Source organism: Girardinichthys multiradiatus, chromosome 4 (assembly GCF_021462225.1).
Source record: "Girardinichthys multiradiatus isolate DD_20200921_A chromosome 4, DD_fGirMul_XY1, whole genome shotgun sequence".
NCBI lineage: Eukaryota > Metazoa > Chordata > Actinopteri > Cyprinodontiformes > Goodeidae > Girardinichthys > Girardinichthys multiradiatus.
Window position 1 is genome coordinate 23,775,346 of NC_061797.1, and position 16,247 is coordinate 23,791,592.

General features: G+C 38.1%; 1 protein-coding gene across 1 annotated transcript; it reads right to left on the bottom strand.

The window, feature by feature from the left end:
- Positions 1-976: 976 nt before the first annotated feature.
- Positions 977-12,474, bottom strand: dhodh (dihydroorotate dehydrogenase). The gene is made up of 9 exons (XM_047362616.1): positions 12,354-12,474; positions 8,043-8,255; positions 7,754-7,953; positions 7,378-7,460; positions 6,842-7,029; positions 3,560-3,673; positions 2,071-2,224; positions 1,827-1,986; positions 977-1,484 (listed from the first exon to the last, which is right to left on the bottom strand). Exons 1-9 carry the CDS (start codon positions 12,369-12,371, stop codon positions 1,415-1,417), a joined length of 1,200 nt encoding a protein of 399 aa, XP_047218572.1. The 5' UTR covers positions 12,372-12,474; the 3' UTR covers positions 977-1,414.
- Positions 12,475-16,247: the final 3,773 nt, after the last annotated feature.

Consider the following 16,247-nt stretch of genomic DNA (forward strand, 5'->3'; position numbering starts at 1 on the left):
GATCTGATACTAGAATACTTTGGTGTAAATTGGGGTTCATGCTGGAGCTTATTTAAGGTGTTTCATAACAGCCACACACCTGATTTAAATTAATGGGTGATGAACAGGATTCTGCAGCACTTGATGGCACGCTGATGAGGTAATGCATTTATTTGAATCAGGTGTGCAGGCCCACAAACACAGCTAAAACATGAAGGACCAGGGCTGAGAAAGTGTTAGAAAAAAAAAAAATATATATATATATATATATATATATATGTGTGTGTGTGTGTGTGTGTGTGTGTATGTATAGTTATATATGGACAGAAGCTGTGCAATCACAACTGCCTCCAAGCAATGACAGACGTTGTCCAAGTGGCAATCAGTTTAAAAAAGTTTTGCTTGTCCGGGAGCCCTTCCCCACCTCTTCTGACACCACATATGGGATGAGACAGTCAGGACTTCGCCTCAGGAGATAAAAGAGCAGCTCACAGCTGATGCCTCACAGTATTGCCATCTTCACAGAAAATAACTAATAAATACGACCTATTCTGGGAACTTTGTGAGCACTTGAATGTGTTAATAAGTGATGAAAAGCCAAAAATATTTCTAAAAGCGGCCATCTGCTCCAATTGCCTGGCTATACTACGCTGCTGTGTTGAAAGATCTTCCTTTGTTGCTGCAGGTACAGGGCAAAGTCATCTCAACAATCTTTCAATCAGAATTCCTGAACATTCACTGCTGCTTCAGATGCTTTTCATCAGAAGATGTTTCTCTTCAGGGCTCTTACAAATAAAAATATAAGGTTTATCTTAAAATGTATCCGTTATGTTTTTCTTTTATGATTCTCACACAACCAGGTTCTTGTATGTTGCAAATATTTTCCTTGGCGTACGACCCTCTTGACATTTGCATATGTGCAAAGTATTTCCATCTGTCAAAATGTTCACTCTTTGAAAGTTATAATAACTGACGATAAGAAAAAAGAAAAAATGAGTTTGTTTTAATTGTATTTAATAATTCAATAAGATTTTAAGGTTTTACACCAGTATGGCAAATTATGTTCTTTACACAAACATAGCAAACACATTTCAACCATTAAAAATGCACTTTGGTGTTTTCATGCACTTTAAAAACACAAACTGCTGTTACACTGTAACAAAACATGACCTGCTGTAATCAGGTTATTGATTAGCTTCTTAATACTGTAAAAAAACAAAACAAAAAAATAGAAAAATATATTGTTATGGTATTAATGTAATTTATTGAAAATGAGAATCTATATACTAAAACAGATCATTTATTTGCCACTGTGGAAATCAGAGTGGACTAAGGAAAAATCATCCAAATTATTCTGTTTATTACAGAAAGATGATGCATATGTTGATGGAGGAGGTGGCGGCTACACGTGCAGCAGAGCCTTGGGAGTTATGTGCTAAGATTTTCTCTCTCCTTGCCTGTGATCTGCTCCAACAGCCTCAGACACACAGCTGAAACCTTGATCTCTATGCAAACACACAAAAAAATCAATCATTAGCACATTAGTTCAGAAAGTCTCCTTATTATTTGAAATAACTAAAGAGTCGTTTTAAGAATGATCACATGTGTACAGGTCAAGTTACTCTAGCATTGCTATAACTACTGAGGTCTCAACTAATAGACAGGCACATACATAAGAGCGGGTAAGAAGGTTAGGTAAGCTAACTGACGACTTAGTCGTTCATTTTATTCAGTACTCATTTTCTTTTTCAGTGCATTTATGCTAAACCATATAATCCTTGGTGGTAATGGCATGGTAATTTCCTTTTTGGTGCTTTGTAATAATCTCCTTGCACATTTATACTCACTTAAGAAGTTGTTCCAGTTCTCGCTTTACCTTCGTCACCACAGGTGGACCCTGATAGGTCAAAGCAGTATAGAGCTGAACAAGTGAGGCACCAGCTCGGATCTTATCCATTGCATCCTGGCCACTGGCCACACCGCCAATTCCAACAATCGGTACCTTACCTAAAACCAAACAAATCTTTATTTCATGGGTGCTCTCATTACTGTAAAAGGGAACGAAATGGAGAAAAAGATGCAGACAGCAACCTTTGGTTAGGTCGTACATTTCGCTGACAGTCTTGGTGGAGAGGTCTTTGAGGGGCTGGCCACTCAACCCTCCAGCCTCAGACTTGTGTGGATCTTGAAGCACCTCTGGCCTGGACACAGTGGTGTTAGACACCATCAAACCATCCACTCCCAACTGCAAACACAGGAGTGCACAGAGAAACGAGGACAGGAAGTGAGTGGCCTGTGTTCCAGCATCCACAGAAGCATTGCTACAGAAACAAGAAGTAAACTGTGCTCTAAAACGATTTTAGTGACATTAACCCATAAACCTAATCACACCATTTTAAACTGGGTAAGCTGTTTCTTTCATCAAGAGTTGCTCTAAATTATTTTGGATCAGAATCTGCAGAATCTTAAAAAAAAAAAAAAACACTTTCTATTTGGCATTTCTGATTTATTTAATGATTTACACACATTTACCTTGAAACATTTTGTTTAGTGTGTTTATTTGATTATGTGCTCATCTTTATTTCTTTGACTGTGCTGACACCGAATACTAGAATATTTAAATATTCTGCCCTTTCAAATACTTCTCACATGTTTTACATGATGTTGCATAAGAAGGCCTCCATTCTATTATTGCCGAGTACTTAAAGTGAAGTTAAAGTCTCATTTCTATTCCTTTACAAAAGCTTTGCAACAAGACATTTTAAACCCCTTTAAAATATTGTCAAATTTGTCTTTCAATTCATCTTAATGTGGATTCACTTACTTTTTCCTTAATGTACAGACAGTTCTCCACAGAGACGGCTTTTATGCAGTGTTTTGTGAATATGTAATTTAAAAGGGAACATTTGACTGCTCTTTTTATCTTATGTTCAAGCATCCTTGGCTGCATCAATGTCTTCAAGCATTTTTTTTTCCAAATACAACAAAGTTAAAGCACTTCCTTTAGAGATGTATTGTATCTCATTCATGTTTACCACTGGGCTTTCGTTGTATGCCAGACAAAAGGCTTTGGTCCATAATGATTTAGAATAGCCGATCATGTACACATGTAGATATTAGACAAACTAAATACACCATAGCTGCTGCCGTAAGATCAAACAAAGTAACAGCCAATTAAATGCACTTCATTATTTGACCACCCCCAAGTGTGTATAAAAGCAGCAGAAGCTTTTCATATTAATTTATTGAATTCAAATCATGACCATTTTTTTCCTTTGTTACTGTAAATAGCCTCATACCCTTAAGAAAGTGGCTGCAGCTTTGCAAAGGGTGTGTGCAGTTTGCATAGGAACACCTGACTTTAAAGACTGGAAGATCTGAGAAGGATAAGACCTGTTAAACTCCACGTTCTTTATTATTGTGAGAGCACAGAAATGCACAATAGTAAAAAAAAAAAAAAACTGATTTTATACAACTGAATAGTTTATCAGATTAAACCTCTACAGACTCATTATTTGCATATATGCATATAGCAAGCGCAATAACATGGCTTCATTGATTGTCGTATAAATATCCAAACCTCAGTAACAACATCAGCAATGTCCTGTTTGTCCTGGGCAGAAAGGTCAGGAGCGATCTTAACCAGGACTGGGGGTTTGCGTTCTTCCTGCAGAGCATCACGCTCCTTCAACACCTGAGCAGAGAGTATGAGGTTGTGGGGAGAGTCAGAGAGAGCTCAAATAACTTCTCTCAAAGATGGAAAACCATCAGAACATGAAGAATTAAAATATCAGTTTCTGAAAAACAATCCTTAAGTTGTTTCTAAACAAAAATCAACTGTTTGTTCAATCACAATCAGAACTGAAAAAAGATACCCTTATTGAGCACAAACTAATCATTTTTGGGAATTTCTAGCTTTCTAGTTTCTATAACTATGCATTATGGTTGATGGAAAATGCTGATCTGCTTTCAAAGATACTTTTTTTGCCTTTTTAAATCAGTATTAATAAAAACCACCAACAAGCATACATTGAGGTCATTGGCCAAAGGGCTTTTTTCACACATGTCACTGCAGAGCGGCATTCATTAAACCCTGCCCTTGATTGTCCTTTAGCTGTAAGGAAAACAGTGTTTGCACCTCACATCTTTACTGAAGCTGCACATACTCAGTGAAATCAACATGCAGGAAACAGAATCAATTCTGCATTGCTGTCAAGCATTTCAACAAAAAAAAAAAGATGCCGATTACAATTAAGATTATGTCAAAGCGCCGCACTGCAAATGGCTACGGACGTCAAGGTAACGCGATGTAATGACTGCGCTTTCAAATCTATACTACTGCCGTTTCTGAAATTGTCCTTATATTAACATGTTTGAAAGCAGATCAATATTCTTCTGATATTTGCTAAAAATCAGAACTACTGGCCATCAGTCCTGCATCAACCCTTTCCACATATCGAAAGGGGGGTGACTTCTTTATTTAAGAAATGTAAGAAATGTTTCTCCTAACATTAACAGCCACTATTTATATGTACAATGCATCCGCAAAGTATTCACAACGCTGCACTTTTTCCACATTTTGTTGTTACAGCCTTATTATAAATGGTATCAAATTAATCTTACAATGTGAAAGAAGTTTGTTTGGGATTATTGTCAATTTATTACAAATAGACAACTAGGAAAGCTCATTTATGTAAGTATTCACAGTAATTGTCGATCCACCGTTGGCAGCAATTACAGCCTCATGTCATATGATGCCACAAACGTAGCAGACCTATTTTTAGGTCTTCTAAAAAGGCACTCCAGGACATTCACAGAGTGGTTCTGAAGCCACGCCTTGGACATCTTGGCTTTGAGCTTTGGGTCGCTGTCCTGCTGAAAAATGAACCGTCGCCCCAATTTAGGTCAAGAGAGCTCTGGAGCAGGTTTTCATTCAGGATGTTTCTGTACATTGCTGCATTCATCTTTCCCTCCATGCTGACTAGTCTGCCAGTTCCTGCTGCTGAAAAACATCCCCATAGCATGATGCTGCCACCACCATGCTTGACTGTAGGGATGGTATTGGCCTCGTGATGAGCCTGGTTTCCTCCAAACATGACGCCTGGCATTCACACCAAAGAGTTCAATCTTTGTGTCATCAGACCAGAGAATTTTGTTTGTTATGGTATGAGAGTCCTGTAGGTGCCTGTCTCAAACTCCAGATTTGTGCATCAAGACAATCCTGTCACGGAAGTCCACAGATAATTCCTTTGACTTGCATGGTGTTTGCACTCCGACATGCACTGTCAACTGTGGGATCTTATATAGAGAGGTAAATTCAGTTTATTCATGTGAATCAACTGAATTTACCACAGGTGGACTCCATTTAAGCTGTAGAAACATCTCATGGATGATCAGTGGAAACATAATGCACCTCAGCTAAATTTTGAGCTTCATAGCAAAGGCTGTGAATACTTGGGTAAATGCGGTTTCTTAAGCTATGTTTATACTTGACGCATTGAACAGAAATCGTGCCCTCTCCGCCCCTGTGCGAGGGCCCCACGCGATGTCACGGCAACTGGTTGTCACTTCTTCATGAACAGAAGAAAGAGAGTAACATAACAGCAAACAATAAAAGGTAAGAGAAATGCGAGATACAAAGTTAGATCGTATGCATTAAAAAGCTTTTTTACTGTTACTGTTTGTTGTATCTAGGTACAGTTTTAGATTCTTTACAAAGAGGTCAAAAAGCGGTTTCCGCTTCATTGCTTTACTCTTATAAATCAGAAACGTTGCAAGAAACAGAATCTCGTTGATTACAAATGTTTTCGATAGTGCACACAGCCATTTTTGTTGTTACGTGAAGTTCTCTTTTACTACAATTCCACTGGTTATCTAGCATATTGTCCCCTGTGTTTTCGAAGAATACTGCAGCAACAGCGGCGAGAATTATAAACGGCTTCAGCGCTTGTTCTGGTTCGCGTGGTGTCAGCAAAGTCCTGTGGGACACCCCGAAGCGTGACTGCAACTGAGCCTTTAGATTTCGATTTGTAAAAATTTGAAACAATCTCAAACAAACCTCTTTCACATTGTCATAATGGGGTATTGAGGAAAATAAATTCATTTGATACCTTTTGGAACAAGGCTGTAACATAACTAAATGTGGAAAAAGTGCAGGGCTGTGAATATTTTCCGGATGCACTGCACTTTTAGCAGAAAGTCAAACATTTATACATGACATTACATTTAAAGATCAGGATTGTGATCTTGTTTTGATCACATTGCGAGAGACATCTGGCCTTTCTGCGGTTTAGAAATGATTTTCCACATTCGCCAACAAACAAAATGATATATTATAAAATCAGGAGGCTGTTTACAAATGGAGGCAAAACTACACAAAATTTTAGTGTCATTAATTAACAAGGTCCACAGCTTTTAAATAGAGCTGCACAATATTAGGAAAACATGAAATTATGATATCACTGTTGAATGGAAATACTGTGATGGAACCATCTTTTTTGTCATCATGCTGTCTGCACCACTTTATTTAGCACCTCAGCCACTAAAATCTAAATCTGGTATAGGCATACATATATAATTATTGACATGTTTTGCTTGTCAAAAATGAATTCATTATTCACAAGCACAGCATGAATTCATGACCATTAAAATGTAAATCCTTTTCCAGATATTGCACCCAATCAGACTTTATATGTGGAGAAAGCTCCATTTTTAAGAGTACTTTCATACACAAGACAGCGACAGTTCATAAATTAGTAACTATTCTGGAAATGTGCTTCAGTTATTATCTACCTAGTAATCCTTGAGTTTTTTTCTACTGGCCATGAAGGCTTGAATCTACTAAACATCCAGCAGGACCTACCGTACGTAATAGCTGGCGGAGTTCAGCCTTTCCCTGCAGATCTCGCAGACCTGGCGTATTAGGGCTGCTGACGTTGACCACTAGGTAGTCAGCAAGCGGGCCCAGAGCTCTCACCCCCTCAGAGTAATCTGCAGCTGCATCCTGGGAAAGCTTGTTCTTCCCCAGGTTGATGCCCAGGGGAAGGCCAGCTGTAAACAAAAGAAGCACATGCAGACATGCAGAGAGGAAGGTTCAGGTAAACACAAACACAGCTTGGATCATTGTACGCATGACTCAACGGGTGCTGATGTGTTAAATGAGCTGCGAGAAATAAAACGTGGGACAAGGGGAGGTCAGGAACATTTAAACACAGCAAGGATTAAAGTGAAATGGAAAGTTGAATCTTCTCTGAAATATGTGCTTAACCTCCTCCAACACAATCCAGTGATTAAAAGCACAGCATCTTGTGACAATAAAATGTTTGTCAGCTATGATGTGTTCGCGTTTCCACAGGTTTAAATAATATGCAGTAACCTAAAGACCATGAAACCACTCACTGTTACGCTGCTCTTGCTGCGTTTCTCCTCTGGCCTGCAGCCTTGTGTGGACTTTTGCTAAACCACAGCTGTTGAATCCGTACCTTGACAAACCACAGAAAACGCACAAAACAGTAATTACTTAAAGTGTCTTACTTACAGACTTACTGTAAAACCACATTAATTTAGATTGTTGCATGAAATAATCTCATGCATATTGTTTAATTAATAACAGAATTAGATGATTTCATTTTAAAATCTTTATAGCACGGGCGTCGCTGAAATCTGCTAAGCTCAAATCAAAGAATAGATAGCAGGTCTCTATAGGCCTGTATATATTTTATACGGGAGGATCAAATACACTAAAGGACGTAGTGTCCACTTTTTCCAAACATACCTGTTAATAATTGCCTGATCTGCAGGGAGTCGAAACACACGGGGTTTAGGATTCCCCTCCTGAGGTTTTGGAGTGATCGTGCCCACTTCAACAAAACCAAAACCCAGTTTGAACAAGCCATCCACAGCCTCGCCGTGCTTGTCAAAGCCTGCCGCAATCCCAACAGGGTTTTTGAACTTCAGTCCAAGTACATTCACTTCCTGTAGATACACACCGGAACACACAACAATGTTTAGTCACCCTGGGAAGAGCCCAGTTTACAGAGGAGACATCACTCCGACTTGCTTACCAGTGATGTAGGGTCTTTGTAGCGGTTCAGAGGAACCAGACCCAGTCCAATCATCTTCACCGCAAACACATGTGCCGTTTCTGGACCCACAAGCCTCTGCAGCAGAGGCATCAGCTGGCTGCCGTAGAAGCGCTCATCTCCAACCACAGTGAGGTAGGAAGCAAACAAAATGCTGCCTGAGCTGATGACCTTCACTGCCTCTTTGAGCTGTTTCTGTTGATGAAACCATGAAAAACGAATTCAAACAGCTCAGTTTAAACTGTTTGTAATTATTTTACAAAAATCCTCATGTTTGCAGTGATCCGTTTTCTGCATTGAACTGAGACAAGCAAACTGATACGTCAAACTGCATGGCCAGTGTCTGTCATTGAACAACATTTTGAAGTGTCTGCTCTAAAACAAAGGTCACTGACCTTTACTTCTAACCCATGTTTAAACTAACAATTTAGTTAGATTGAGAAATCGCCAGATTTACGCGGATATTCAGTTTTTCAGAATGCTAGAATACACTATAGCAGTTTCTGATCTTTTTGATCATTAAGGAGACTTTACACTGCAGTATATTCATACTGTGTTTTTGTCCTTTCGATACATCAAGTACATCTGTATAATATACATCATTCACACATCTTCTGATTGGAATATATCTGACTGAATGCTTAGCTTTGTTTTGTTAGTGCATGCCCAATTTGTAGGACATAGCAGGAGTTTTCTGAGTACAGAAATTAATTAGAACCTACTCTTGAGAAAAAGATAAATCTGAAGTATGCTTAAGGAAAATAAAATGACCTGCAATGTAGCTAGCCCAGGGAGGTTTCCAATTTTATTCTCTCAATAACTGATGGTTAAGTTGGACAAATGGATATTATGTTTTCTAAGTTTAAACTGTTATTTTATAAAATACCCTAGGTTGTGCTACATTTACTAAACTGGAAAAACTGCAGGTACAACGCATATCAAACCACAATTGTCAATATAACAAATTGACTAATCGGCAGACTGATTATATAAAAAACAAAAAAACAATCATAATCACAATTATTTTAGGCATTACTAAAGCCATGATTGCTTAACAAAACTCATCACTGGGTTTGAAAAAACACTGCATGCAAAATAAATGAATTATTGCAAAACAGAATTTGTTAAAATAATTTTAATAAGAAGTGCCAATGGGTTGGAGTTTTGAAAATCTCCATTAGTAAATTGTAGGAAAAGAAATTGTTTGTATATAGAAGACAGCAGCAGCAGAGGTCTGAACATCTGGCCTAACAAAAGCCTGCTTGACTTTCCTCAAGGACCAGCACATTTATAATATATAGATTCACCTAAAGAAAGTAAACAAATTGTGTCTTTTAGACAGTTTCGGGGTCACAACGTTTTACGGTTTCAATGTAAATTTGGGAATTTACATTAATTACCTCAGAATAAACCTTTTGAAATGCTAGATATGTGATCTTGCTTTCATTTGAACGATTTAACCTCTTCCATACATACCTAGGGGTGTAACAGTACACAAATAAGTACCGGAAATGTTTGGTTCGGCACGCACAGGTACTGATCGAATACAGCGTTGTTTTAAAGCTATACACATGGAGTCCCAGCTATCACGAAAGTCTGCTATTTAATGAAAGTCAAAGTTTATTTTTCAGTGAGGATGGAGAAAGAAGGTTTGTCAGCATTTTTCAATACTTGACTAAATTGGTTATCAAAAACAACTTCAAGACAAATGTAAACACAACTGGTACTGAAGAAAAATCAGCTAAGGTCCAAATCTTGCTGCCTGTAGTATCATTCAACCAATCTAAAATGCTGGACAGCAGCAGACATGTTGGCAGGATTCCCTACAAGAAATCCTTCAGTGGTGCTTTCACGGACAACTCGTACACTGGAGTTTCTATATAATAAATCAACTTCAAAGCAATGTAAAAAATAAAATAAAATAAAACAATCTGTATCAAATATCACCACAGCCCAATTTAAAAATTCGTTCTCAGTTTTAAGGCATTTAATGGATTTGGGGGATATCTGATGTTTCAGTATTTGACCCGCTAATCAGCAATCGGAGCAGAGCAGGGGGAAAAACGCTCTGGCAAGCTCTACCTGATTGATTGGTGCATCTCTAATCTCTTTTTTTTTTAAATAAATAAAGTCCAAGGAAATCCTTTGAAGAACTTTAAGCCTGGAGAGCTATCGACCAACGACACTTTAAAATTAAAAACAAAAGTGCAGCCCAGACATTTTATTTTGTTATTACATTTCAAGCTGAACCTATGTACACTGCTCAAAAAAATAAAGAGAACACTAACACATCCTAGATCTGAATGAATGAAATATTCTCATTGAATACTTTGTTGTCAGCACATTCAACTTTGTACAGAACAAAGTCAGACAAAAATCATCAATGGAAATCAAATTTCTTAACCAATGGACGCCTGGATTTGGAGTCACACACAAAATTAAAGTGGAAAAACACACAACAGGCTGATCCAACGTTGATATAATGTCCTTAAAACAAGTCAAAATGAGGCTCAGTATTGTGAGTGGCCTCCACGTTCCTGTATGACCTCCCTACAACGCCTGGGCATGCTCCTGATGAGACGGCTGATGGTCTCCTGAGGGATCTCCTCCCAGACCTGGACTAAAGCATCCGCCAAGTCCTGGACAGTCTGTGGTGCAACGTGACGTTGGTGGATGGAGCGCGACATGATGTCCCAGATGTGCTCAATCGGATTCAGTTCTGGGGAACGGGCGGGCCAGTCCATAGCTTCAATGTCTTCATCTTGCAGGAACTGCTGAGACACTCCAGTCACATGAGGTCTAGCATTGTCCTGCATTAGGAGGAACCCAGGGCCAACCGCACCAGCATATGGTCTCACAAGGGGTCTGAGGATCTCATCTTGGTACCTAATGGCAGTCAGGTTACTTCTGGCGCGGCCCTCCAAAGAAATGCCAACCCACACCATTACTGACCCACTGCCAAACTGGTCATGTTGAAGGATGTTGCAGGCACCAGATCTCTCTCCACGGTGTCTCCATACTGTGTCCCCTCTGTCACATGTGATCAGTGTGAACCTGCTTTCATCTATGAAGAGCACAGGGCGCCAGTGGCAAATTTGTCAATCCTGGTGTTCTCTAGCAAATGCCAAGCGTCCTGCACGGTGTTGGGCTGTGAGCACAACCCCCATTTGTGGACGTCAGGCCCTCATACCATCCTCATGGAGTCGGTTTCTAACCGTTTGTGCAGACACATGCGCATTTGTGGCCTGCTGGAGGTCATTTTGCAGAGCTCTGGCAGAGCTCCTCCTGTTCCTCCTTGCACAAAGGCGGAGGTAGTGGTCCTGCTGCTGGGTTGTTCCCCTCCTACGGCCTCCTCCACGTCTCCTGGTGTACTGGCCTGTCTCCTGGTAGCGCCTCCAGACTCTGGACACTACGCTGACAGACACAGCAAACCTTCTTGCCACGGCTGGCATTGATGTGCCATCCTGGAGGAGCTGCACTACCTGAGCCACTTGTGTGGGTTGTAGAGTCCGTCTCATGCTACCACGAGTGTGAAAGCACCACCAACATTTAAAAGTGACCAAAACATCAGCCAGAAAGCATTGGTACTGAGAAGTGGTCTGTGGTCCCCACCTGCAGAACCACTCCTTTATTGAGTGTGTCTTGCTAATCGCCAAAGATTTCCCCCTGTTGTCTATTTCATTTGAACAACATGTGAAATTAATTGTCAATCAGTGTTGCTTCCTAAGTGGACAGTTTGATTTCACAGAAGTTTAATTTACTTGGAGTTATATTGTGTTGTTTAAGTGTTCCCTTTATTTTTTTGAGCAGTGTATATCTCACTAATACAATCTGCAGTCGCTTTAAGAAGGACAAACTGCACATATTGTTAAGCTTTGCATACTTTTTAGTTTTTAATGTGCCTCGTGAGATGTAATAGATAGAGAACGATTTAAAAAGGTGTTGACTTTAGAAGAATAACCTTTCAAGGAAGGTGCTGGTTGCCATAACGATGACTGACAAAGGGAGCTAAATAAAGTCCAGAATGCCATTTTTTTTTTTCTCAAAGCAATAGCTGAGAGCTTTGCTTAGTCTTTGACATTAGAAATTTATATTTGACCCACTATCCTACTAAATCAGAGCTTCTAAATAAACCTGTGTAACTTGTTTTTATAGGCGAAATAAAGCAGTGTGTTTACTGCATGCCTGCTGTTTTAGAGCAAACAGACAGAGCGAGTAAACGGAAACACGTGTTTACTTCAGGAACATCTAATTCAATGAAAAACCAAGTTTTGCTACATTGTTTAAATTTACCTTCCATCGTCCCGCCATGCACGCAGCTGTGTCACAGCATCAAAGGACACGGGATTGTATTTCCTGCATGTTACACAAACGCTCGCGCTTCCTCCACATCTTCTCGCGATGCTTACGTCACAAGCCTACAATCTTGATCCAATCAAGTTACTGAGGTCTTCCACATGAAAGGAGAGGCATATTTATGTAATTAAAGTACAAAAAATTGTTTTTTTTATTCATGAGAGTTATCAATGTGATACATACCGCACTAATATACAATAAATGTATTATAAAGTCATAAATTTAGTTCAGAAAATATTAGTGGTCTGCTAAAGGAAAGAAAACCTGAGTCACCTTGAGTGGCGTCAAGAGACTCCTTCACTTTGCATCTTGTTTGAGTGGCTGCACTGATTTTCCTAAAGTATTTAGAACATATGCAGAGGTTTTCTTTTCCTGGAGGAAGTTCTCTCATTTTCATACAAATGATTGAAGGCATCTGGCTCAGTAGAAGGTCCAGCCACAGTGCCAGCAGCACAACAGTAGACATGTTATTCCAAGCTTTTATCTTGTTATGGATCTCAGCTGGATGCCTGTCTTTAACCAAAAAGTGTGACACCTGCCCGGGCGACAACCTGACAGCAACATGCGAGTTCGTTTGGAGAAATGTCTGCTTGGAGTTTGTGGAGGAGTTGAAAACTTGGTACCAAGCGAGAAACAGCTGTGAGGAAAGAGGATGGAAGCTGCTGGATGTGCTGAATAGGCCAATCCATATGTTCCTGAGCGACATTACCAGAGAGAAAAACACCAGCAGCTTCACCTGGTGGGTTGAAAAAGGGGTCCAAGCTCATCACAGGGATCCCTTCCCAGGTGAGTAAAATAATTTTGCTTGTCTGTAGTTTATTTCCACTGCATAAGTGAAAAAAATGTCCCCTTATTTAGTCTGGCCTTCGCATATATATGGCTCCGAAAATCGGCTCTTCAAGTTGGTTTACACATTGTTGGTAAATTCTGTAAAAAAAGAAAATGATAAACTATAATTATGGTCAAATTAAAATTAATTACAAGGTATAATATATAAATAATTTGATCTTTACCAGGTTGAAACTTTCAAATCTAAATTCAACTTTATAGACTGTTGAGTCTGGCTCCACAGACTCTACAGTGTCGTTATAAATTTAGCATAGATGAAGCCAAATTGGTGTTTTGTAAAAAAAAAAAAAAAAACAAGGAGCACACCCAAAAAATATTTAAACCTAGGGAATTTAATATTAATTAAAACATAGTAAAATAGTAATAGAGATCATGGATACAATAAAGGAGGTGGCTGTCTTTTCTTTTGGTAAAGGCATGTCAGGGTTTCATTTGAATTTTCATCATCAAGGCTTTAACATCTTAATTTAAATATTTTTGAATACGTTTTCGCTGCAGGGAAAAAAGGTCCTTATAACATAATTTGTAACTTAATGAAAAAGAAACCAACTTTTATATAAACTGAGCAAAATGCAACAAGCCAATTTACTATCTTACCTTATTCTGAAGTTGCTGAAACAGTCCCAGGTAACAAATAGTAGAGATGACTTTAAGTTTCATCTAAACTACTCATAAATGTGTTTGAAAAGTGAATAGTGGAAGATGTGCAGATTAAGATTGCATACATTTATAAATGTACTTGAAAAATCTTTAGGGTTGATCAAATAGACTGGCCAAGCCTGAAATCTAAGGTCTTTTTGTGTAGGTTATTTTTTATAGAACAAAAGAGCATAACAATCTTGAGGCTACATAAGTATTATGACTTGTCAAGATGAAACAGTAATAATAAAGATGTCAATGCGTGTTTGGAGGGATGGCTTTCACAAAATGAGCACATAAGATTCTGCAAATGATACAGACAAAAACAGACAATTGAAAGACATTACAGAGGTTTGAAAATGTGTGCTTTAACCTAATATAAAATTTGGATACTATTTAACTGATTCGCTTCTCCTTTCAGTGTTAATTTTCATATTACATTTAGGATGTTGGGCATTTAACTTCTTTAACATTATATTTGCAGTTTTATGCAGATCAACCAAGTGTAAATTACCCAAAACTCTGCTTGGAGATGTTTTGCACCTGTTTTAACAACCAATTGGCTCCTGTATATATCTTACTGTGAGGAAATTTAGTTCTGTGATCTCAATAAATAATATCTACAGATGGGACACACCATCCAAACTTCTTTTGGTTTGATCAGGAGTCGTAATCTCTCATATTTCATACTAGTCGACTGGCACAAACTTGCATCAGACCCACAGTCAATAGAAACAGGGTGAAATATACAACTAAATTAAATTATAGATATGGTGTGATTTTCTCATTATTTTCTTCAGAGTTCAAGGAAATAATTAACTACCAACTGAATAAACCTACCACCCAATGATAATGTACATAGCTATGAACTAGTTTGTTTACGAAACTGAAGTAGGTTGGGATAAAATGGCAATGCACTGTTACAAAATGGTGGTATGAACTAGTGAGGTGACGAATTGACCCATGGCCTAAATTACTTGGTACCGCTCATTTAAATCCCAACTAATGTTGGCCAAAGTGCTTCAGGGTTTAAATTGTTGGTCTGTGCCTGGTGACAGTAACTCATTGGTTGTTCAGATAAGTGTTCCAAAGCCTAACTTTATGCAAAATCTTTGTTTGTGCACATGTGTTTTTACTTAATCCCATAACTCCAAACATTCAATTAAACCCAAAATTATCCAGACCCCCGGCAGATTTAGATTTAAAGTTATTTTTATTCAAAACGTTTGTGGCATGAAATGAGACACACATAAATATTACATATATATCAAAATAATGAAAAGAGTATCTTTAAAAAAATGTTGATCCATTGTTGTTTAGATTTTATCAAGAAAATATGCATGTCAAAACGTATTCACATATTTTAACAATAAATTGAGGAATCTTATTTGCCACTGTAACAATCAAACCCTTCTTATAATTGCTGTGCTGCTTTTTGAATGTTTCCACTTTGTTTTAAATAATTTATCTTTGGTGATGAGCTCAAAATTTTCTTTGATTGGAAGGCCTCTTTGCCATGGTCCTAATATTTAGCTCCCTCAACAGCAAAGCATTAATGTTGTCTTGTAGTCAGAAGAAACATGTTGGTGAAATTTAATGACTTCTTTAATTCTAAATCTACCAAAAGTATAATGTTAAGCTAAACTATATTAATTTTGAAACACGTAGTCCTGAGATCTCCAAAACTTTAACAAACATACTGTACTGAACCTTATGCTTGTATTCTGCCCTCTAGTGGATTAGCTCAGTATGGAGGACCAAAAGGGACAAACTAAAATAAAAAATATCATGAAATAAATCAACGTGGATGTCCCATGAAACAAATAAATGTACTATTAAATGTCCTATTACATAACTAAATAATCTATTTATTTTCTAATACATCATTAAATAAATATACCATTAAATTGTGAAATGCACAACAAAATTATTAAATATCCTATTGAATAATTAAGTATACCTTTAAATGATTAAATAAAAATGTCATTTTTAAAAAATCTATTATTTTAAAAATGAATAAGATTATTTCACTTTATATTTATTTCATGGCTCCCATGCAGCAGTGTCATCATGAAATAGTTTAAACTTTCAATTTCACCCATCAAACTCAGAGCGCGGGATTAGGGCAGCTTCTCAACAGACCGTGACATCTGATTGGCTGCTTCACACAGCAAGTCAAGACAGCTTCTTCCAAGTTTGCTATGACCCCGAGGTTAAGGTACATTTATTTCATGGGACATTCACATTTTTTTTTTTTATTATATGATATATTAATTAATTTAATTTTGGCCCTTTTGGCCCTCTATATTTGAGAAGTGGTCTGTGGTCCCCACTCTCATTTAA

Bases quoted from the DNA above. Each gene is read 5' to 3' on its own strand.
- dhodh (XM_047362616.1), bottom strand. The intron at 7,954-8,042 runs GTAAGCAAGTCG...GTGTATCTACAG, and splicing joins ACAAAGACCCTACATCACTG to GAAGTGAATGTACTTGGACT. The intron at 7,030-7,377 runs GTGAGTGGTTTC...TTTTGTTTACAG, and splicing joins GCAGCAAGAGCAGCGTAACA to CTGGCCTTCCCCTGGGCATC.